This window comes from Anoplopoma fimbria, chromosome 17, assembly GCF_027596085.1.
Source record: "Anoplopoma fimbria isolate UVic2021 breed Golden Eagle Sablefish chromosome 17, Afim_UVic_2022, whole genome shotgun sequence".
NCBI lineage: Eukaryota > Metazoa > Chordata > Actinopteri > Perciformes > Anoplopomatidae > Anoplopoma > Anoplopoma fimbria.
The window spans coordinates 19,134,246-19,159,191 of record NC_072465.1 but is presented as its reverse complement, the minus strand read 5'-3'; the positions used below and the strand labels follow the sequence as shown (position 1 = coordinate 19,159,191).

General features: G+C 38.8%; 1 protein-coding gene across 1 annotated transcript in view; it reads left to right on the top strand.

Annotated features, from left to right (window-relative positions):
• Positions 1-7,667, top strand: part of iars1 (isoleucyl-tRNA synthetase 1) — a 49,192-nt gene extending 41,525 nt beyond the window's left edge. The window contains exons 28-34 of the mRNA XM_054616340.1: positions 1,039-1,134; positions 3,716-3,892; positions 4,080-4,200; positions 4,334-4,459; positions 4,908-5,054; positions 6,081-6,233; positions 6,605-7,667. Of these exons, the coding sequence (XP_054472315.1) occupies positions 1,039-1,134; positions 3,716-3,892; positions 4,080-4,200; positions 4,334-4,459; positions 4,908-5,054; positions 6,081-6,233; positions 6,605-6,687 (903 nt within the window). The 3' untranslated portion in view covers positions 6,688-7,667. The remainder of the gene's footprint in view (positions 1-1,038; positions 1,135-3,715; positions 3,893-4,079; positions 4,201-4,333; positions 4,460-4,907; positions 5,055-6,080; positions 6,234-6,604) is intronic.
• The last annotated feature ends 17,279 nt before the right edge of the window (positions 7,668-24,946 follow it).

Sequence of the window (24,946 nt, the reverse complement as noted above, 5' to 3'; positions counted from 1 at the left end):
GCTCGCACCAACTCTCCCATCTGTCTGTTTCTCTGTTCTTTCTCTCTCATATTCTTTTTGCCTTTGTGGACTTTTCTCAGTCCCTCTGTCATCTCTTTCCCCCTTTCTTCCCATGGTAAAGCGTTTGGGACTAGCAGCACAACAGACACTCAATATTGTCATTATTGCTGCGTGGGTGGTTGTTCTTTTTTTTTTATTACTTTTACATTATAAATGTTTGAACAACAGTGCAAAGCAGATTTATTACACAAAGGCTGCTCCCTGCCTCATCAGCTGTATAGTTTGAAGCTCGTGTCTGAAGGAGTCTGGTCACTGTGTGGCTACAGTAAAGGCTAAGATCTTTATGTCATGTGAAGTGATGTCACACTCTTCTGCTATACTGTCAAATGCACATTGCAGTAATTGTGAGGTGTAGATCGTCAGAGTACAACCAATCAACATTAACATTGTAGGAGCTTACTGTTTGTTGTTATAGTAACATGAAAACATTTAATTCATGCCTTAACTTTATCACCTTGGCTAGGATGTCAACAAGCTTTCATAATTTGCCAACCTAGAACTGACTTAAACACATACTAAGTTGATTGATTAAAACAATTAAACAATTTTTTCTTACAATATACCTCTATACCTATTTCTCTTTTCCAAAATATTGAAACTTAATGTCCTGATGAAAACTTTATATTCATGCTCAAATACATATTCAATGATCCTGGTTTGAAATAAGCCGATTCTGATTTTGGTTACAGACTCAAAAAGCTGTATCGATTGAAAATAGCCTGATCTGGTATCAGATACCATGATTTTATTAAAACATGCAGTACATGTATCTGTATGTATTTATTTTTCACTTAGTTAGTAGGACCATGTTTAAGTCAAGCTTCATGTTGCTTTACACATAAAAGAATGTTCACAGTCTCTTCCACACAGTGAGGCCCAGGTATCTGGTATCTTTTGTAAACATCAGTTCTGTGATCTCTTTCTCGAACACGTAGTTTAACAACCTTCCTGTTGTCCTCTGGCTCTGTTGTCCTTTAGGTTCTCGTGCTGTTGGATGTCAGCCCGGACCAGTCCATGATGGATGAAGGCGTCGCCCGAGAGGTCATCAACCGCATTCAGAAACTACGCAAGAAGGTGGGAGAATTATTTCAGCAGCATTACTAGCTCTGGAAACTAGAGTGACACATTACACACTACTAGTGAATGTTACAATCCAGTGACTAATTAATAGAATACAACATATTAGAAACAGTTTGCCAACACATGTAATCGAGACTGTGCCAGGGTGAGCAAAACATGCCACGGAGGCCTCCGTTTGAGGAGGTTTACTGGACAAAATACATAATAATATTGATATGTGGTGATGTGTGACAGTTAAGCAGGGGGAAGGAAATTGGCTGAGTAAGAGAGGCATTTAGGAGCATGTCATGTTGAGAGCATCAAAATTACACAGCATGATGTGTGGTATTTTCAAAGGATGATGACAACCTGCAAATTATTTCCTGTAAAAACAACAAACAGAGTCATATTCTGGATATATGTAATCATACTTGGCCACTAAAGGGGATTCTGATCCCTTCCTGAAAATATATGAGTTATGTATGAGTTAGAAGTCCTCCAGCAGTGTATTTGTCAGCAACAATTTAAATTTATCATTTAAGTGATTCATTCAGCAAAGATACTAAATGATCTCGCTTATGGAAATGGTATGACAAAATTGGAGAAAAGATAAATCGGTAAATGTGGACAAAGTCGAAAAAGAGTTGAAAAAGTATTCATAAGGAATAAGGAAATGACAACACAGATGCTAAGAGAATCCAACTGCACGTACTTAAAGATGGACAGATGTTTTTTTTTGTTTTGTTTTTGACTTTATTTATAACAGATAGAAAATGCGAAGGTTACAGTGACAAACTCAATGCTTTACAATTTAACGAAGGCTTCCTGTCCCAAACTGATGAACCATAATGTACAATCGAACAGCGACGGCTGATGTTATTGACGGCTGAATTGTGCATCGCTTTAAATGTTGCTGCCGACAGGAATTGTGGGATGGCATTATTTTATTTTCCTTTCATAAAGTATGGTCCAGTGTACCCTATGCTAAAGGAAATAATAACGGAAGCATTGAATCACTTTTCGAACAGCTCTTGTCATGGCTGCCACTTAATACTTCGGGGGGTCTTTTCTCTCAGTTAGAAACCTTCCTAAGCAACGCCCTGGAATGGTTTGTCACTATTTTCTGACATTTTATAAACTATGAATTGGTTGAAATAATGAAAGTAATCGGTCCCTACAATGTGGACCAGGCATAAACAAATTTGATGTATTATTTGGCTACATTTGCCTCCTGATCACCCCGTGCTACCCCTTTCCTCTTTATGTCCCATGCTAATTTTGTCAGGGCAGTTTTGAAATCTTTCCACTGCAGCGTCACAGTTAGAAGTTTCTCCATCATAAGGCAGGCTTAATGGAAGCTTAATTACAGTCTGGCCCCTTTCAGATTCTAATGTTGGAGCTTTGAAGTGGTCTGGGGAGTAAAGACGGATTAGCCAACAGCCCCTTGTTTTCACAAGCAACAAACAGTTTTTTCCGTCCCCCTATAGCAGTGGTGTGCACTGGCTCCGGGCCAGGCTAAATTCCTCCAGTTATTTCAAACTGAGATCTGTTAGGAATTTTCCACCCCTGCGATGGGAATTAATTTTTAACAATTCTTTGACATGTTTGGTTGTAGTTTGTGGGTGTGCATGCATGTCTTAAAGAGTGTTTGCGTGGGTATTTGTGTGTTAACATATGCAAGGTTGAGAAAAAAGGGGGTCAGCGTTTCCTTTTTGTTATTGGACTTGACTGGAGATCGCTGACAAAGTAGTGATACCTGTAGCTCTGTGACTTCACACACACACACACACACACACACACACACACACACAGACACTCACTCACACTCTCACACACTGTACGAGCCCCTTCAGGGTAGGGTCAGTACCTTGACTTGGTAGGAAAAGCCTATAAACCTTCCTCCATTGATTGACTGCTTCTCTGTATCTCGCTAACGTTAATCCTCTGTCCTTGAGCCACATACTGCACTTGGTGTATGTTTGTGTGTGTGTGTATGTGTATTATACAGCGATATGTGTGTGTAGGGCTGTGCAGGGGGTGCACACATGTGCAGGGGCTGCACACTGAAGATTAGAATGAGATCAATGTGTTTGAATGTGTCAAGGTTAGAAGAAGCTGTCGGCACACAATGCCAAAATAGACTGGCTTTCATCCAATAAAAACCTCCCCTTGTTGCCTCCTGCCTTTATTTGGTCCTACACTGTCTGTTTTCTGCTTTTTAATCCCCACCTCCTTTCTTTTGCCCCTCTTTCAATTGTGTTTATCTCCCCCCTTCTCCCCCCATTACTTCATTCTTTAAGGTAATTGTTTCTTACAGATTTCATTTTCTTATAGAAGAGCAAATCTTTGAAGATAATTATTTGGCATAAAATGGTGATTCTTTGCGTCCTTGGTAATCCTTTTTTTTTTTTAATTATCCGATAACAGGTTTTTCTATTATTGTTCATTGTTGTTTGAAGAGTTATTCAAGAAGTACCCATTTTACTCTTTTGCTTCTGGTGATTTTTTTCCCCCACTAAAACAAACTAAAAACACTTATTCGTATTCGTTTACATATTAAAAACCACTACCTGTCACTCACTCCCTTGTCTCACAGGGTCATTTGGTGCCATCAGATGAGATTACTGTGTACTACCGCTGCCAGCCAGAGGGAGAGTACCTGGGCTCTGTGATCCAGGCTCACACTGACTTTATTCTGGCTACCACCAAGGCTCCACTGCTGCCCTTCCCCATCCCCAAGACCGCCAGCGTCATCATAGAGGAAAAGACTCAGGTATGAAAAGACACCTCAGGGCCACCAGGAATATTGTTCATAAATGTTCTGCTTAGTGATTCCCATATCACCACTCTCTGATTGTATTTGTGGTATAAGTCATAATTAGATTTTCAGTTTAAGAACATAAAAGAAAGTAAGTATGTGTTTGTCATGCTCTTTTTTTTTTTTTTTTTCTTTCTTGCAGCTGAAGGGCTCAGACCTGGAGTTGACCATAGTAAAGGGCTCTTCAGCCCCTCGGGCTCCTTTAAATGGACCAGCTTGCACCTATGTGAACGTCAGGGTGAAGGTCAACAACAAAGAACAAGGTAGCACATCGGAATGCCAAAAAGGAAGACAATAACAAGAATAAGTGTAACAAGTAAACTGTCAATAGCAGTTGCTCCTGCCTCGGTTATGTCAGTAATCCTGTAATCCTGGCTGACTGGTTTTGTTGTTCAGAAGGAGTGGTGCTGCTGGAGAACCCGAAAGGCGATAACAGACTCGACTTGGACAAGCTGAAGAAAGTGTGCAGCAGCATCTTTGGAACCAATAAAACCCAACTCAGATTCTTCAACGGCGGGACTGGTGAGAACTGGTTTTGGACCTTTAGGAAGATAGAAATGCAGCGAATCGCTGTTACGGTTGAAACATCTGCCGTCTCCTGTTACTCCCACATGTTCAGAGCATCGGTTGCTCCAGGGTTTGTGTATGTGTAACAGAAATGTGTGGCTAGCTAGTTTAACTGAGAACACACACTAAAGCACCTGGCCTTCCAGCGATCTACATGGCTATAGCTAACTTTTTATCACAAAACTACACCAGCCAGTGCAGGTGCTATTTATCACCCTGACACTGAACTGCATGCTGGTGAAGCATCATTCTATAAACTCTATCAGTAGAAGCATTTAGCCTGCAAGCTAACCATGGTTAGCCATCTAATGCTCTTTTTTTCAGTTTAATTTGTTTGGCAGTATGAGAAGGGAAAACAAAATCAAATATTAAAAACGTCTGTATATTTATGTGTTCATTACAGAGTTGACCAGTAAAATGGACCTTCAGGCTTTGAGCGGTAAAACGCTGTCAGTGACTTCAGGCTCCTCCTCCCCTGACCAAGCCCCGCCCAGCGATACCCTCCTGTGTCCTTACGTTAACCTGCTGCTCTGCGACACACAGCCAGCTGGTGAGACACACACACACACACACACACACACACACACACACACACACACACACACACATACACACACACATACTGTACATAAAGCCATGCACAACTGATAAGTCAGTCCTTCTCACTGTTAAACGGCAGCCATTAATCTTTTTAATTATAGTCAACGAATCCCCTGGGCAGAACAAAACCAACGATGAATGTATCCTGCTGATCATTTTTTCTGTGTAGTCGACGCTGTATTTAACTCAATGCATGAAACATCAAAGCTCCAACAGATCGGACCGCTTGTTTGTTGACACACAAATCACAGTCTGACCCAGACACTGTACATTTAAAAATAAATAAAATAGCAATATCACTCTACAAAAAATTTGAAGCCCTGCATTCATGTTTGGAATGCACATCAATTTTGAAAATAATCGTTGAATGCCTTTTTTCTCACTGATGTTTTTATGACTTTCATCATTTGGCTGCAAAACTCTTAAATTAGATTAAGCAAGTTAATAAATGAGCTTCAGAAGGGTGCTAGCTAGTGTTTTCAGTCTTTATACTTAGCTAAGCTAACCTGCTTCTGGATGTAGCGTCATATTTTACCATGCAGTAAAGAAAGCGTATATGTGTTTTTCCCCAAATGTCAAACTATTCCTTTAACTACTTTATATACTGTTAGTTTAAACTACCCTAATGCATCACATTTAATAGAATCTGTACAGTAACTAAAAACTGTGCTTTGGTATTTTGCACCACTGGGATCAATTACTCATTGTGTGTTGTACTGTGTTCACTGTACTGAAGAAAGTGTACCATAATCCGTCTTAAGGCTCAAACATTTTCTACCTATAGATCATTCTGTCTGTCTCTCTCATCCTCTCTTGTTGATCTATCATTCCTACTCTCCTTTCTCTTGTTTTTCCCATGGCTTTGACTCAGGCTCGTTACTCTTAAAGTACTTCAAGCCAATCATGTCTTGCTTTATAAAGGATGTAAAGTCTGTCTGGTTTACTTCTCTTCAACACTCTTCCTATCTCCCCCCAGAATGCCAGACAGGAGAGGTGGGCACCCTCCTGCTGGTGAATCCAGTGGGTCAGAATGGGCTCAACTACTCAGGCCTGCTGTCTGAGGCTGCCAAGGTGTTCGGGCTCCGCAGCAGACGGCTGAAACTCTACCTGGACCAGGACCTCACCCAGGGTAAGACGAAAAGATTACTTTATTTAGCCAACATGTGCTTCACTTCGTTGGCCTGCAACATATGCTACATTATGTTGGGGAAATGTTAGAGTAGAACAGGTGTCCTCTTATCCATAAGTGAACAGGCCAGTAAGTAAGTGGCTATCACAAAATGGCACAATTTGGAAGTGATAAAGTTCTGTATTAGGGATGAAAACTTTACAACACATTCCTAAGTGGCTTTCCAAAGTTAAATTTAGATCTGTTTATGGTTATGGTTTTTTAAACCATAATCTTTTGTGACTGCTTAATGTCTTTCCATACCTATTTTTAGCCGTCTAAATAGAAATCAACATACTTTGTAACGCAGTTTTTCTCTCTGTGTTTTTCAGAACTGCCAGCCGATTCATCGGTAAAATCTCTCGACACCAAAACTCTGTTTGTGCGAGTTCTTTCAACAACTGCCGAGGCATAAATCCAGAGAAGCAATCTTTAGGAACATTTGTCTCAGATGCCTCACAGGGTCCCTGAATGTGGCTTTTTAACAGTTAAATTCCACCAATAGTTCCTTTGGTGTAAGTCATTTGTTTTTCGAAATCCTGATGCAGAGCAGGTTTGTCTGTCAAGTTCACAAGTTTTAATCCATCGAGTCACTATCACCCATGTCTTGAAATGTCTTCAGTCGACTTAAGGCACTAAATGGGCATCTTGATATTTTGATTTGTTTCAAAGCATTCCAAGATGTGATGATAGCTCTAACTTATCATCATAGTTAGCCACGACTTACAGAACTGTTCTTTCCCTTGTACTTTAATTTGTCACAAATTACAAGCGACAGTTCCTTAAAAAAAGCACAGGTCTTTCCTCAGTCACGTTTCAGCATCTTTTCTTGGACATAAATATTCCAGGTAACCGTCTAAACCGTCTAGCTGTCAATATTATACCCATGTTTTTGACTCTATTATGCTTATGATAAAAATTATGCAAGCTACTTCTTTTCAATGCTTATTTGAGGGGAACTTGGTCCAGAATAATTATTGCTGTGACTCATCATCAGGGAAACAATTTAGAATTTAACAGCTAAACCTGCTCTTCATTGCATCAGGAATCCTTTGACAATTGTAAAGGCATTTAAAAGGTGAAATTGATTTTTTTTCGGGCTGCTGTACCTCAAGGACAAAAGGGTTCACTAATAAAAAGATCAACAACTGGATAATGTACTATTTTAAATGACAAATGGAATAAATCAAAGGTGAATCAACATTTTTTTCCCCCCTTCTGCTCACTAAACCTCTGTATGACAACAACGGACACATCGTGTCTGTGACTTACTTGGCTGCAGATATTGAAAATTGTGTTGTGTCTTTTTATGGTACTTTCTTTTACTGCAAGGTTAGGGAACAAATGTAACCATGGGGAATAAAAATGCCTTCATTAGCAATAAAATAAAATAAAAGGAAGAGTTTTACAATTTGTTAAGTACGATTATTCTCCTTGTTGCCAAGAGTAGGATGAGAAGATTGATGCCTGTGTCACATTTGTCCATTTATTAGAACTCAGTAGCTAGCAAACGGTTAGCTTAGCTTAGCAAAGTCTTGAAAGGGGTAACAGTTAGCCTGGCTCTGTACAAAGATTATCCACAGAGAGGTAATAATCTTTTCATCGAACTCTCGGCTACTAAGTGAGTGTTTTTCATAAAATTTCAAATTATTCCTTTAAGAAAATGTGTCCAGTAGAGCAGAGGAAGTGACAGCCTGTTTTTTCTTTTTTTGAAAGAATTGAGACTTGCTCAAATGAGGCCACTTGACAGTAGAAGGATGCGCTATAAGTAGTTTTTGTATTTATCGTTTTTTGATAAATCAGTCACAAACAAGCAGCCCATCTGTTACTGCATCACTGTTGCGACTTAACAAGAACCCAATGTGAAATGTAAGGCTCCTGTGGCTAAAAATACTACAATGTGATGCTTCCATTTCCCCTAACTAGAGGCATTTTTGAGAAACTCATGGTTGCTTTTTACTTTCTTATTACATGTGACCTGAGGATACTTCATGTCGACTGATAGACTCATAATCATATACGCTGCTCCGTCTAGTTTTAGGCTTAAGGGAAGAAAAGCTACCGTCTCATATGTTCTGGCTACAGCTGACCCGGTAACTAGTCGGCCATGGAAAGAGGAATTAATCATCCATAGGGTCATTCTGCAAGCTCCATTTTTGTTGAGATGCCTTAGTCCTAGTTTTCAATTCTAGCACCCAATTCTAGCGAGGGATTCACTGTAGACTTTATTTCAATTGAGTCACTTATATATTTAATACTGTCAACAAATGTTTTGACTGTAGACAAGAATACAGAGGCGTGGTAGTTCCTTGGGAGGCTTTCAAAAGGACGGTTAATAATGTCACTAGATGTCATGTTGTCATGAATATAACGTTATTCTTTAATAGCGTGGGGGACCTTGAGGTTTGACTGTTGAGAATCAAACATAGCGTTGGGTGGACTTGAATTTCCAGAGGATCTTATAGTTTATAGGGTGCTGACGTCCACAAGCATGGTGGTTATCTGTGTCTCCCACTGGTCTGCAGCCAGTATAGTGAGAAGTTGTGTGTGTGTGCAGTGTGTGTGTGCAGTGTGTGTGTGTGTGTTAATGAAGGGGTCAGGAAGGAGAGCTAAGGTACTTCTCAATTGGAGGGCTAGTGCGGTACCTTTTTTCTCCATACCTTTACTCCATACTTCTAATTTACTTCTAATTTGCATTCAAATTAAATGAATAAATACACAATTAATCTTATAATATACAAATAATATTCATAAACAATTGCTCGCTGCACCATTAGCATCAGCACAGTATGTTAAACTGTTCTCAACTTAAAAAAAAACAATAAACCATGAATGCATCAGATAAGTCACAGCTCATCTGTGGCTGTTTTATCAATGCATCCACAGTGATATTTTACCCAAAATACCAAAAGCAGATAACACACAGATTTGAAAGAAAAAGTGCTCAAGTCCTAGAGACTCCTTGACCTTAATCAATACAATACATAAAACACTCCAAGTAAAAGTTATGAGTTCAAAAATTGTTAAAAAGTATTGGCAGTAAAATGTACTCCAGAGGGGTTTTTCTAGCAGCTGGATGATTATAAAACCATCTCACAGTACACTATACGTGCTTTTATATCAAAGTTTTGTCAATTCATTGTTCAGAATAAATATTAAAGGAATACCTATTTTATCACGGTATAAACGAACAGGAAGCTCCTGTATTTGGGAAATTTGGGGGAATTATTACCTAAGTAAAGTCCTTTCACTGAAAAAATTGTGAATAAAAAGTGTAAAGTCTGTGAAGTGCCACTTCAAAATGTGGTTAATATAGAAAAGTACTTTACTTTCCACCTGTGAATTCCAGCATCTCTATAATCAGTGTCACATCACTGTGATGATTTTATTCCCCCCCCCTCTGGGCGGAGCAGCATGCTGCTTCACTGGTTAAATATTAAGCACACAGCTCTTGTCTCATCCTCCTCTCATCCGTCTCGCTCCCATCTGCTCCTGCTGTTCCATTTGTGCCTCTGCACACTTCAGCCCGGGTAAAAGAGCAGGTCAGTGACCCATCTGCTGAAAGACTTCACAGAAATACAGAATGCAGCATGGGTGAAGTGAACATGACCCCTGTCATCTCTCTCTAATAATGCACAACAAAACTAATTACTAGTGTGCTGCAGTGACAGTTGGCAAAGAACAAAAGTTTTGCCACAGTGCAGGATAAAGACAGGTGTGTTTTCAATGCAAACGCCACTAAGAACTGTTTCTAACCAAGCCTCCCTGGCAACACGTGTGTACTGCGTAATGGAAAAATCTAAATCTCTGCCAGTAAATCAATTTTCAGCGCCCTGCATGTTGCCCACTGCAGAATGACAGCAGCAAATACAACCTCAAACAAGCAAGCACAATAGGTAAGAGGGTGGGGGGAAAATAATAGGCGTGTTTGTTATTTTGGCTGTAGAAGATCTGTGATCTCAGAGGAAATAACAACCTGATACCCAATGTCAAGCAAGTATAGCCATTTGTGGCATCTTGAATTTATAAAACATTTATATTTCAATTCAAAGGAAGGATGTAGTGAAGGAAAAAACCCATAGCTAACGTTTCTCAATTCTTGATGTATAGCCATACAAACTACACTATACCCTATCCCCTTCGTCTTTTAAAGTTCAATATTGACATTTACAGTGCATTTTTCCTTTTAACAGCTTGTTTGGCCAGTATGTGAGCATTGCCCAGAATATCCGTATGAGCAGGAGCCCACATAATGTGACCTCTGTGCCACATATGTTACCATGGTTTCATGAATTGAAAAATGACTGGATGCAACAAAAAATGACAAAAATGACCAACATTGTAGCTTTTTTGCACTAGGCATTGGAGGCTGACTGATTATTTGGGCACGCCAATATTAGAAGAACAAATTGAAAAAGATACTGAATGTTTTAGGTCATTGAGACAAAGTGCTGCTGTTCCATGGTTTATCCGTAGGAAAGCAATGACAAGTTTACATTTCAACTGAAAGATGTACACATCGTGGTAACATTTTTGAAAAAAACAAAATAAAAGCATCCTTATAAAAAATATGCTTATGTTACAAAAAGAAGAGCAAAATGGCAATGCATCTAGCTATATAGATAAAATGTTCTTAACTACTGAGGTTATGAGTCATCCAATGCACAACATACAGTAAGAAGCTCTTGAATTTTTGGATATTCCATTATATATTTTTAGTTAAGTGTTTTATAATGTTTTCTGCATTTTTTCCCCAACATGAATATTCTAATTCTGCTTCAAAGCTCTCTTGAAATGCTTGTGGACAAATACAGGATAATTTAATTTTTTGTTTGCTTTACAATAAAAAAAATGTAATAAATTGAGATTAAAAATACTGAAATCCTCCTTTGAATTAAGAACATATTCTAACTATTTGTTACATTTTTTTGTAAAAGTGTATTTAATGTGAGTTACCCACCCTAGTTTGCTACATCCTCGAAAATTCCTGTAGGGCATGACATCCATCCTTTTCCAGCAGCTTTAGCCCGATTATGGCCTGAATTTCTTTTATAGCAACCACCTCAACAATCATGTTGGTTTCTTATCAGGGTCATTGATATTTATTTAAATTCTAAAGGGTTTATTTTGCATTGCCTTCTAAACAACCAGCAAGAAGATACATCTTTTCCTTTCTGATTGGTAGTTGGCGATATGTCTCTTCCATCTTTTTTTGTGTTAGAGAAACTGATTCGGAAATTGATTTTTTTTTTATTCTTCATTAAGCAGAAGACGGTATGTTTTAAATTCGACTGGAAATGACACACAACGAGGAATCTGGAATTTTTTCCAAAACTGCCTTAAGTGTAGTTTGGCTTGGAGTTTATTGTTGATAATAAACTCCAAGCCAAATAGTTTATTATCAACAATAATAAATTGTTGATAATAAAACAATAATTTGTTTTATTATCAAATAAAACAAATATTTGTTATATATATATAATATATAACACATATTTGTTATATATATATAAAGAAAGTTTCAAATGTTAAAACAAGGGCTTACATGAGACACAAACCGGGTCAAGCAGTAGTCAAGGGGGACTTTATTTGTTTATTACCATGACTGTCATTAAAAAGTATGTAAATGCTTAAAGCAAACAGTTGGAATTAAACAGACAATTTATGTCAATGCTTTGTTAGCAGGAATTCACTGTTTATATGTAAGTCAATGGTAAGTTAGTCAATATCAAAGTGGTGTTATGGTGATGTAATACAGCTCACTTTAGCTCAGATATTGTTTGACTCCATTTATAAACCACTTTATGGTTTTCCCTGCTTTTATTACACCACTGGTAAGAAGCTTTTGTAAAAAAAAAAAAAAAAAAAAAAAAAAAAAAGAGGATTCACTTGATATCATGTTGCGCAACAATTGTGCCCTTCACCTGCATGTAGGAGAAGCTGTGCGCCACCAGAGCGCAAAGTGTCCAAGACCTGCGTCGTGAACTGAACGTCCCCGGCACAGCGCGCTCCTGCTCTTCTAAATGCGGCATCTATCTTCATCCTCCTCCTCCTCCTCCTCCTCCTCATCTCTCTCCCTCCTGGAACAGCAGAAACAGGTAGGACACGCTTCCCATCTTGGGAGAATATCTCCCACGTATCCAGTTATGGGGGGGAATGGAGGTGGGAGACAGTCCTTTTTTTTTTTTCTTTTTTTTTAAGTTTGTCCATGTCATGGTTGTTAGGAGACCGCTGTCAGATGAGGAGGAGGAGGAGGATAATGGGAGATGCCCCTCTGCAGGAATGACACACTGTTGCTACCCATTCTGTCTGCGGTAGTTGCCACAGAGACGCGTATTCTGCCGCAGGTATGCAGTGGAAACAGAGGGGATGGGATGCAACCAATTACTTTCTTATTTTTCCACTTCTATTTTTGTGGATGCATGCTTCACATGCAACATGGGGCATCATCTTTCTGCATATGATACAGTTTGAAGACATAATGATTAGTTGATGACATAACAAGGCGACCTATTTTTTTAGTTTCCACTGAGAGCTGTAGGTTTCAGAGTAGCCCCAATTTATGCCTCTTGGGTTTATGAATGCATTTGAATCACAGAGCTAAGCATCAGATGCTCAATTTGTACAATATGAACCACGTAATTATATGTTATATTTTTATATATTAATGTTTCTTTCCAATGATTTATATTTTCATTAAAAACCATGTTCACATTCTGCTGTGAGCAAGGACATAATGACATTTCCAGCAAATTATGATAAACTGTACAGACATCTTCAGAAAATCTTTTTTTTTTTGTGCTGACTCCGTATTGTTAAAACAACCTTTTGGGTTTTTCAAAGATGCTTTTTTTTCTTCAGAAAATTGCATACACAGTTGTGTGACTCAAATGTAATAGTAATACATGAGCGGTACAACTGATAAAGTAATCAGGGATACAATGGATGTTTAGCTGATATTTACTTTATATACTGTAAATCATAAGTCATACATTATGTAGTGTAAACTGTAAATTTATAGTATTGTGACTGTTGTAGACCCTTTATGATAGCCAACATCACACTGCTTGGATTAAAAGAGCCTATGCCATTATTATTAATTGTATTATTTTACTGTATTTTTAATCATTGACACCAGTTGTGGCTCAGTGTTTTAGTTTTTTTGCTGTGTGCAAGGTAAATTGAGTTGTGAGCACTCCTAGTGTCCAAGGTGAACCAATGCAAATCAAGAATGCACTCCACATTAAAGACACCTACTGTAAAAGAGAAGATGAGGAAATATGTTCATCTTAAAATATACTTTAAAGCGTTTTACATTAGAAACAGACTTTTTTTTCTACTTGCACTAGATTTTACACTATGTTGAGTTAAAGGATGTTGTGGTGTTACACTTGAGGCCCCATTACAAATACACCTTTATGGTCTCTAGTATTTATTTTGCTCCCCATCTTTACAAGGAAATGGCCTTGATTTCTGCCAGTTATTCAAATCTAACAAAACTCTGCTGAGGATTTACAGGATGTAAATGTGCTTACAGAACAGTCATGAGTGCTGATCCCCTGTAACCAGGGTACTGTAGAAAAACGACTATGTCCTGTTTTCAGAATTTTGGCATGGTCTTGTTACCGAAGCATTGGTTCTTGTTACATCCCTATCATTAACAATGTAACTGTTTTAAACAAGCCACTTGTACAGTAATTAATCCACTTATTTGTAAGTGAGTAGAAAGGTGAACTAGGCTATGCATTGTTATGGATATTGTAGGACTGTAGTTACTGCACTTCCAAACATGTATTTTAGAATCTAGTCTGGATATATCGCCAAAAACACACCTCAGTCTCCTCCAGACAAGGTCCCCCAGACAGTTCCCCAAATACCGAATACAACAGGACCAGCAGTCCTTTCCCTGACATACTGGCTTTCACCGGAAGGTCTATAGCCGGGAAAATCCTTTCTTATGCTTCAGTGGAGCCTTGAGAGGGTAAATAACGATATAGGAAATAGTATTGCTGGTTTAGATGCCTGTTCCGTTTGGCTCAATTGTTAAGCTGTGGCTACCAGCGTTGCCATGTTCCCAAATTCCAGCAGGGAAACTAGTGAGTAAAATCCTGTAATACCCAGCAGGAGTTTTGGCCAAAACTATGAAAACAGGTCCCAGTGTGTGTAATATAAACAGCCTTCCTTTATGGGAGACACCCTAAGCAAAAACATTGTTTTTCATGCACCGGTCAGTTTTGAGATTGTGGGCTAGGTATTCTTTTAGACCAAATACACATTCAGGTATATACTTAGCTGCACTTTGTCTATTGGCGTCTGTAAATTTCTCCCACTCCCACAAAAAGTAAACCTTGTATAAAGCCTAATTTACATATTAAAACATAACATTTCTGAAAACTGAAAGACAAAGGGGATGTAGTGTCTTGCAAATTATATGGAATTTTACAATACACATCTTTGAAAGGCCGGTTTCTCAAAATGACTTCCGGTTTATTTATTTAAATCTTTTTTGAAAACAAGATGGTGAAAACAGACTTTTAAATGTGATAAAAAGAGATATCCAAAATTCCCTCAGTGAAAACCTTTCACCCCAATATGTCAACAAAATGAAACAAGATTTTTTAACCTGGTTTATCCGATGGTCAGGTTTCTGATCTGAAAAAGTATGCAAATCATCACATATTTGATAAGATAATGCCTCATTTGCATATTTAAACATTTATTTCCTAAACCTGTAATACAAAAGTAATGATCTTAATGTAAGTAATCAACTGGGGAAGTTTAATGGCGATATATTTTAGTTACATTTTTTTACCCTATTCGCCATGTGGTGCCCCCTAAGTAAAGTGGTCACTGTATCAAATCGTTTGAATCGAGACTGCCATCCTCGTTAATCTTTTTTACAAACAGTAGCTCAATTACTACTGCTCCTCTGACCCTGTCAATTAATAATGCATACATAATTACTTTGTTTGTTTGTGTTTGCAGCGTAATAAGAGGTGACATCTTATTGTGTGGCTACAATTAGAGTCTTGTGTAGTTCCTAAATGAAGGTTGGTTGAGCAATCGATCCAGCTGTAGAAATCTGGCCAGAAATAGACACTCCAGTCAATTCAGCATTTACGTAAATCCAAAATATTTTTTCTCATTTTTATTATGTTTACACAAGCATCCCCAAATTAAACACTTGATTAGCTAATAAAATCATGAATTCTAATGAGCCATTTAGGACGTTTAATTACTGCTGCAGATTTAGTGTTCCTTCTGTCTGTCATTTGCATATCATAACACTCTGTTAGAATCGATTTAACCATGACCAATTCTCATTGCAACAATTAAAAACATGATTGCAGGCATTATGGTCCTCGCAGAATCTCTGTGCAGACGGATGATTATGTTTCTTCTGTTTTTCTCTTCTCTGTTCTCTCTCTTTTCAGCCCCCCTTCTCTCCATCTTGCTCGGTAGCTTGAATGACTGGAAGTTTTCTGAGGTGTAACAATGATAAATGGCATCTTCGGCTGTCCAGATGTGCCAATTAATAACTTAAGATCACAGCTGTTTCATATCTGTTTCTAAACATTTGAAGTGTTCTGTTTTATACCCAACGGTTTGCAAGTTTATAACTTAATAAATTCAAAAAAATATTTTTCATAGCACTAGATATTCCACATTAACTTAAATTGAATTTATGTCAACAGTGTGGCTAGGATTTTCTCCCAGACAGTGAGGCACAGTGTTCACTGAATGAATGCAGTAATTCTCCTGTGAAGGAACACATTTTTTTGAACTAACAACACAAATAAACCAAGCAATTGTTATGTGTTTGTGTCACCATTTTGATGTTTGCAGCACTGCCTCTAGAATATTTGGATGTTTGACCTGAAAATTTACTTCTGTTATGCTGATATCCATCCAGAAAGACTCACAGCGCTGCTTGTCAACAGTGCCCTTCACTTATTATGATGCAGTTTGTTTAATTAATTGTAGTTATCCGATTGCATTACCTTTGATAAGTAACCACATTTTGAAATTAGTTTTTATTACCTAATTGAGCTTTGTGGGACTGTTTACCTAATTATAAGGAATGTCTAGTTATGCTTCTACTTGCAATGCTAGGTCAACCTGCCTGATATCTAAGTCTTGGCAAAAGTGGACTTTCAGCACTTGCAGTTAAATAACCTAGACTCACACATTAAAGAGCTTACAGTGGGCTGTTGGGTGAATTCAGGTCAAACCTTCTGCTCAACAAAGACTTCAGTGAGACCAAAGGAACTTGCAGACTTTCATTTTCCAAGAATTGCACATTACAAGAATGTAAGTGACAAACTTGTACATAACTGACTTGTAATAGAACAGATATCGCTCTATATATTACTTTCAAATGCTCTTAGTACGATATGTTTCTGGGTATGTTTTATACATGCATTGTTTTTAGGATTTTTCATACTCCTACCCACTAGGCTTAAAATTCCTGCCACGTATGAGGCACAGCAGGTACCTCTTGAGTGGTCACTTAAGTTCCTTCCTGCTGACTTGCTGTTCTTTGTTACACTCCCCCAGAATTGAATGTGCATGTCTGATTTTTATTTTACATGGTGGGAGCACACATTTTTTGTGTCAAAGTGACAGCTAATTGCTCATTGGCAGGTACAAATTAAATCACTTAAAATAGAACATGTGTACCAGAATGTGGGCTGGGCACTCTTTGATGTCTGGCTCTGAGATATACTGTAAGTATTGAATCATCCATGACTTATACGTTTCTGATGAAGGAGTTAAAAGTTGGAGATACGTTGTGCCTCGCAAATTTGAGCTAAATTCAACAAATTAGCTAGGGTTGATCATCTTGAGAAACTAACAGGAGCGCGCTAGATTAAAAGCAAATATCTAACCGAAAAACCAGCCAAGTGCTGCCAACTCTTTTCCAGGGAAATTAGCTAGCAGCACTAGCTCCAAAAGTCGCTTAGTCTAGCAAGAAGTCACAAAGTTGGCAACACTGACAGACTGTGTCAATAAATAAAAAGTTTAGGATTGATTCAAAATGAATTAACTTTCTCGTACTAACGTGTTTTGGAGAACGTCTTCAACAACCTGAGTAGACCTTAGTCGTGTATGGCACGCTGAAAAACAAAAGCCTCTGGTGTTGGACGTCGCCCCAGCTGTGAAAAGTAAATATACAGGAAGTTATTGGTCGCTGAACACATATTATATCTGGAGTTTTGAATTGGGATGGGCGTAAGAGATTTTATATGGCATTGACAATATCACGTTGGTAGTAAAGCTGTATATGAAATGGTTTTGGGTCAGTGTTGTCCTGCAGGTCATGGGGTTGACATATTAAAGACTGGTTAGTGGGATTGGAGGTGTGAAGAACCTTGATCTCTATCAAAAACATCAGCAGGATGAAATAACATTGTTTGTACTCTGGGGGTGTGCATGATGTTCGGAGTAATATATTGTACAACCGTAAGGTCATACAGGAGTCGCCATCATTTTTCATCGTGTGGAATTGTTGTGGCATTGAAGTTGTCCTTGAGTTGTACATGTTGTCACTATTCTTCCAGGACAAGCTGTTCTTACACACATATTGTAGCCATCATGGCAGTACCACTTCAAAGTTGTTTTGCATTGCCATTGTGTTGTTGCTTTTTTAATGAGATGTACTGTAGTAGCACAATAAATCACATTAAGTGGTGATGCTAATTTAGATTTTTATTTTCTAAATTAGCATCACCACTTCTGATTGATAGCCGACCCTTGTTAACCAGATTTTTAGAAAATATATTGAAAGGTTAGTCCCTTGCATGCAGAGGGCTGTGGTTAGCGTGCCGAACAAACAGCCCAGCTACAAAGATAACCTGATCCACATGTAAAATCCGTCATTTATCACCAACTGCAGTGTTTGCGCAAAACAGGCAACTGTCCCTGGTTCAACCGTCACACTGCAAACAGCTAGCATCAACTTCTGGTGCACATACTGTGATATAGTTATATTTGTGATTAAGTTTGTGAGCCACATGCTCAGAATTGAATTAGTTTAAAACTTACTTTGTAGCTTATTTTTTATTTTGTGCTCTTCTTCCAGTATATTGGATTTCAAATGAAACAATTGTCTCATTTACATTCCTTTTTATTGTCTTATATTCCGATAAAATACAGAAGCTGTTTAATGCACTTTTGTGTACACATAGCCATTTCCCTGTCCCATCTACAACTGGTCAAAACTCAGCAGCAAGGCTCCTGTCAGGTAAGGGGAAGAGGGGCCATATTTACCCTGGTCTGGCCTCTCTGCTTGCTGCCAGTTGGGTTCAAAATAGTTTTTTAAGGTTCTCCTGTTTCTCTGGAAAGCCCTAAATGGGCTGGGCACTCCTGTATCACATGACTCCTAACCCATTAATAGGGCTGCACATTAAAACAAACTAGAAAACTTTCAATATAAAGTCTTCCATTATATGAATGATAAGTTTCGGAGATTTATTTTTGATCAAGTTATTTAAAAGCCTAAGTTGTAGCCTCCTCCATAGCCTACTCCGTCGCTACTGTTGTGGCTGTAAAACGCTGGATAAATAGTTTTGGGCATCACTATAAGCTATGTCAGGTGCTCTCTGAATATAACTTTTTTTGCAGACAACACACAAAAATATAGCCAAATACTCAATTCAGACAGTAATTATTTTCATTCAACACAAAAACTGTGTTCATGGAGCAAAACCTAACAGGCAATTGTACAAAGTATATCAATGTGCTGTCATGGTTCTATAAAGGTGGTTCACTAGTGGTTGATCATCATTGTATCCAACAGATGCAGAATCAGTTGTTAGATTCTTTTTGGCTTTGCAAGTTTCTTCCCCACTAGTACACACTACTAAAGTTCCCTTGATAAGTAATTGGCTGCAGTGGCTGCTGCGGGCCTACCAGTAGATAGATGCATGATGATGGGTACCACCGGAAGCAGTTCACTGTAACAGCCATTCCCCAACTTCGAACAGACAAATGATTTTCTTCACTGCCTCTTCTCCCAAGGCAAAATGTTACTTTACTTCTGCTTCAGATTCTCTGACGTTCTGTCCTAATAAACTAATTAACAAAACATTTTTGGAGAGCTTTTTGTCAGCAGGGATCTGGTCATATGTCAAGACATCTCAGTGTCCGTGTGAGTTAGTGTGCTTGCATGTGTATACATCTCCCCACTGTACCTAGTCTACGACCAGCAACAACAACACTCCACTGAAAGAGCAATAACTCCCAGACAACATTCTTTTACTGCTCCTTACTGTAGGTTGGCTACCACAGTGTTTAAGGACAGTAAATTTACTGTGCAATCTTTGAAGTGGCTGGATCCTGAAAAATAGCTCAATAAAACACGGCTTCTGTTCTGTGGCATTGCTATTAGACCCATCCTGACATTTCATAAACTAAAACCGTGATCTGTTTATTCATTCAACCGTTACGGATGTTCCTTGAGCTTGCCAGAAGGCTAGAAGCAGCTCTGCATGGTGTGAGATCCTCTGTACTACTGTACTTTATCAAACCTAAGCAAGCCAGTGTTTTACTGTTTAAGTAAAGTTATGTAAGTTTAATTGTTTCACATACATTTCAAATGCAATCTTTCTGTAGTGGGAAGGAGGATTTTGCTTTGTCTCTGTTTGAAGAGTCATGCTGATGTGCCCCTTCTCACTGTGGGGAGAGGCAGTTTGAGTATATGGTGGCAGGCCAGAATGGGGCGTCTAAGTATAGTTCTGTGTGTGTGCACACATGTGTTTTGTGAAAGTGTGTGTGTGTGTGTGTGTGTGTGTGTGTGTGTGTGTGAAGTTTTTGGGGTTCTGTCTATTTACAGCTCAGCCTGTGGAAGATTTTCAACAGAAAGGGCAGGGGGGCATGGGAAGACCTCCACTCTGCCTCATGTGTCATCCCTTTCTGCTAGACTTTAAGCACTGTGTGTGTGTGTGTGTGTGTGTGTGTGTGTGTGTGTGTGTGTGTGTGTGTGTGTGTGTGTGTGTGTGTGTGTGTGTGTGTGTGTGTGTGTGTGTGTGTGTGTGTGTGGATCGTGTACATTGTGTGTTGTGTCAAGGTTGCTGAAAATAGTCTCAGTGCATAAGTAAAAGAATACGACACTCCTGCTCGTGCACACACACAATTGTTCAGGGGGTTATTGTCTAACAAGATTATCGTTGTGTCTCCCCCACAACTGGTTGTTTATGAGGCCAAATACTAACTTTTCCACTCATATTGATTCATTATTTTTAGTGAGGGAGAGAGAGAGAGAGAGAGCTGGAGAAACAAACTTTTATTTAACTTTGATGTGGTCACTTTTCACGGCAACAAAAACAAAACAGATTCATTATTTATTTCCGTATTTGCCTCTTACAAACAAAGTCATACGGTGGCTGGTGGCGTTCACAGACGTGCTCCAAGGCTTCCAGTCCGTCAACATTACAAACAGCCCTCTTCCTAAAATTAAAAAAAAAGAAAATCAGTCAATGAGGGCAAATATTTGGTTAACGTGACCTCTCTGCTCTCCATTGCTTTCACCCCCAGTTTCCTCTGATCCCCTAGACCCTTTGGCCCAACCCCTGAAAATATCCTGTGCAAAGGACGAGCCTACAGGAGGGGGTCTTAGATCACTGTGAGCTTTTGACGACACCCAACTGAACATGACAGCATTGCAGGAAATGCAGACTAAATCCATCTTAGGTGTATGAAATGGAACTGAATTTGTGATTTCTTTCCGAGGTGTCCAGGCTTTTCTGAAGTTTCTATCCTTCTTTCTGGTTCTGTCTGATCTTTTCCATTGCAGACTTATCATACGGCGTTGGCCTGAAAATAGTCTGAATGTGGTCTGAAATGAATGAATCACCAGGGCCACATGTTGGTTGTGGGCAGTGTTAGGCTAATGGTTACTGCTAATGCTGAACTAAGATATTATTAATAATAATGATGATGATAATAATGATAATAATAAGTTTTTGAAAAAAATATGATGTGATGGTTGGATACAGTGATTGCTGAATCCTTTCATGCATGAATTGTTAGAAATGGACTGAGGTGTATTGCTTCATGTTTTTAGAAAAATTTGAAGACATATAGTGGAGTATTTTCTTCCATCTCATTCTGAAGGAGATATGCATTAACAGAGTCAATGCATTAAAAAACGGGATTTGGGAAAAAGTTTCATAAATGATGCATTACTAAATTGTAATATAAGATAAGATAAGATAATCATTTATTAGTCCCACAGCGGGAAAATGTGCAGGATTTGCAGGATTATATATGCCTGTAGTGGATAGGGGTGTATGTTTAATTAATGACCTGTTCCAATAACCTGGTCAGTCTTATTCTCTGGCAAATCTCTTGCATTTGGTGACACAACTTGCAGACAATGATGTGTGCCTTTTTTTTAGGCATGATGCACGCGTTACTAACTGTAACTGTTTTTTGTTACGGTTATTTTTTCTGCTACTTGTGTTATTAGATTCTCCTGCTTCTTCTTTAGATTCAGGTAAAGTAGCTGCTTTGTGTGGGGAAAAAAAGTTCCAGGAGACACAAGTTCCGCTGGGAGTAATTATTTTTATAACATTGAACATTTTAAATTACATGATAGAAAACACTGATAGCAAACAATGCAAAGGTCGGCCCCCTGATTTTTTATTTGGGGCGAGTTTGAGGATGATTGGTTGAATAGGATAGAAGGAGATGTGGGGGGAGATGTGGGGACATAAACACAAAACGTTCTCCAACCATAGTAGTGTGATAATCCCTCTCCAAATGATACCCTGCCCACATATTCCTTTTCTTTGGGCCTTTAAATGCCTGAAGTTTCACATGAGGACCTGCTTGAGGCTCTTTGAGTGTCTGAGCATCTTCAGCTGATCAGCAAAACAATGCTCTTCTACTGCTGGCCACTAGGCTTCCTCATGAGAGCAGCAGGTTTACCTGCTATGTACAAGGGAGCTTAAACAGCTGTAGTGATACATGTGTGAGTGTAGAGTAGCTCACTTTCATATCCCTTGTAGTTAGCTGTGGTCTATAGTATCTGAATAGATCAAGGTGCATCAGATATATCAGAGGACCTGCCATCTTAAAGCTACAGTTGATAACGTTGATAAAAAATACTTTTTGTCCTGACAGTAAAACATGAGAGGGATAGGCTGTGACAAAACAGGTCAAAGAGAAACAAAATGTTGCATCTAGTTTCTTTCATTTAAGCTGATTTACATGTTGTTACCAGAATTACTGTTTGGTTTCTGACGTTCATTCCCAAACATAAAGAGAAGGCTTGCTGGCTGGCAGTAGTTGTGTGGGCATATCTCCAGTCAGCACTAGCGGCTAGCTGAGAGCTCCCTACGAGCGTCCAGCCCGTCAGTAGATGGTTCTTGTTATAGTTTTCTGGTTATTGGTGGTTGGTTCCAACGAAAACAACAGAGCTTAAGGTGATAAGAGTTCAGTTATCAGAGCAAACTCTCCCAGGGGCTCTGGTGTCTTGTCTCTATCTCTTAGAGCCAAAATCCACCCTGGTTGTTGCTACCCAGAAGCCTTATCACACTTGAGACATTGGGTTAATTGACAAGCCCCGCCCACTACACTCCAAACTACTAATATGATTACTAGAGATCATTGTGCTCAACTTTTATTTTGTATCCTTATCCTAAAACCACTGAAACTACAGAGATTGCAAACCATGCATATATACTCACCTTCTGGCTATGAGTGTGTCAGTTTGTGCTCTCATTACAAGAGGTCTAGCAAGGAGGTCCTTTATTTACACCACACCAGCTCTGTCCCTCCCTGCCTTCCTCTCTCTTCCTCCCTCCCTCTTACTCCCTCCCTCCCTCCCTCCCTCCAATTATTTGTTCTAGGGATAGAGCCCTATTAGTGTGAAGCTTCTTGTTGGTCTACTTTCACGGGCCATACAGCTTTCCAGCCGTTTAGAATGAGTTGGCTTATTGCAAATACATTGTCTGTGCGCCGTGGAAAAGAACAATTCAGCCTGCTGTCTGCTCCTGCTACAAGCTCTCTAGGTTATATTTAGTCTTGGACAGGCCATCCTGCTGCTCCCGCTATCATCAGCACCAAAAGGGATATCCGGGGAAACTGTACCTAGCAGCGTCACCACATTTTGCTCTCTCTGCTGTTTCACTGTAAGTAAATCCTTATCCTTATAACAATGGCATTTTTTGTTGAATTTGAGAGTCCGGATTTGCCACTATGGAGAAGGCACAACAGGATTAGTTGGAAGCAGTTACACTACACTTGACATGTAGTGAAGTAAATAAGTTTTCGCAATCCTTTAATGTGGTTCCATTTGATATTCCCTGTAACTACTTTGGTAACTCACTGTATGCCTCAATGTAACAGACTGCCTTGGAAATAACCAGGCTTGCTCTTCTGTTTGGAAAAAAAAACGTGAGGTTCAATAAGATAAGATAAGATAAGATAAGATAAGATAAGATAAGATAAGATAAGATAATCCTAAAATAAGATAATCCTTTAGCGGGGAAATGTGCAGGCTTACAGCAGCATAGAGTAAAGTGCACACAAGAGACATAGTAAAAGAAAGACAAGATAAAAATAAAAAATGAAAATAAAAAAAACAAGTATTATAAATAAGCAATAAGAAACAGTAGAAAAACAACAATAACTGAAATATTATATTTACAGACAGAAAAACTATTATAACTATTATTGCACAGTGTATTGTATTGCACAGGTTTTTATTGTCATGTTTTTATTGTCATGTGTCATGTGGTCTGCTGGGAGCAGAGTTCTTATTTGTTATTCTGCTTATTAACAGTTTTTAAGTGGCTTTGTGGAATACAGAGCAATACTATTCAGACTATTATGATATGTATGGAAGTAAATAAATCAAGTTTACCCTTGGTAGCCTTTTCTTAAAACATGACTTATTACCAACGAGCTTTATTAAGACTGTGATGAGAGACCGTTTCTCTTACTCATCACTTGCACATACATCGGGGGTGGGGGGATGCTTGCATTTGACAAAGGAGGCAGATAGCAAGACATGGAAAATGTAAAAGTTAATTTCTCATCCCTGAAAATGGAAGAGAAGTCAGAGAGAAGGCAGACATGAAAAAGAAGAGGCAGGATGGTGGGAACATCTGGAGAAACAAGACCAGTGCCAAACCCTGTGACAACATGACGGGACTGGAAAGTCTCCTGAGAGAGGCTTGATGACCACACACTCTTACAAAGTCACACACATGAGCACGCCAGAATTAGATGATGGCGATGAGCTGAGTCAATGGCAAATGGACTTCATTTTTTGCCAGTTTTAAATTACCAAAAGACGGGCCTTTTTAATTTATGTCTCATCAGTATTCAAGATGTTAAATGTGGCACAAAATTTGTGCACAAGTCTCATATTGCACCCATATTTGCAGTTGCAATGTGAATGTTAATATGCGGCTGCATTCATTGCCTGCACCTGCCCAATGTTCTACACAGCTCACCTGCTGTGCTCTTCTGTGGCCTTTAAGGAGGCCTCATGTGGCTATATGTTCTGTTTAAAGGCTTTGCAATCCAAAGGCATACTGCAGTTTATACTGTAATCCAGTGCTATACTGCAGATGAGATCCTGAACGGCAACAGGGAGTTACCTTTAATCAAAATGTAATTAATTGCATCTGTTATAAACATGTTTTTTTTTCTGAGAGTATTAA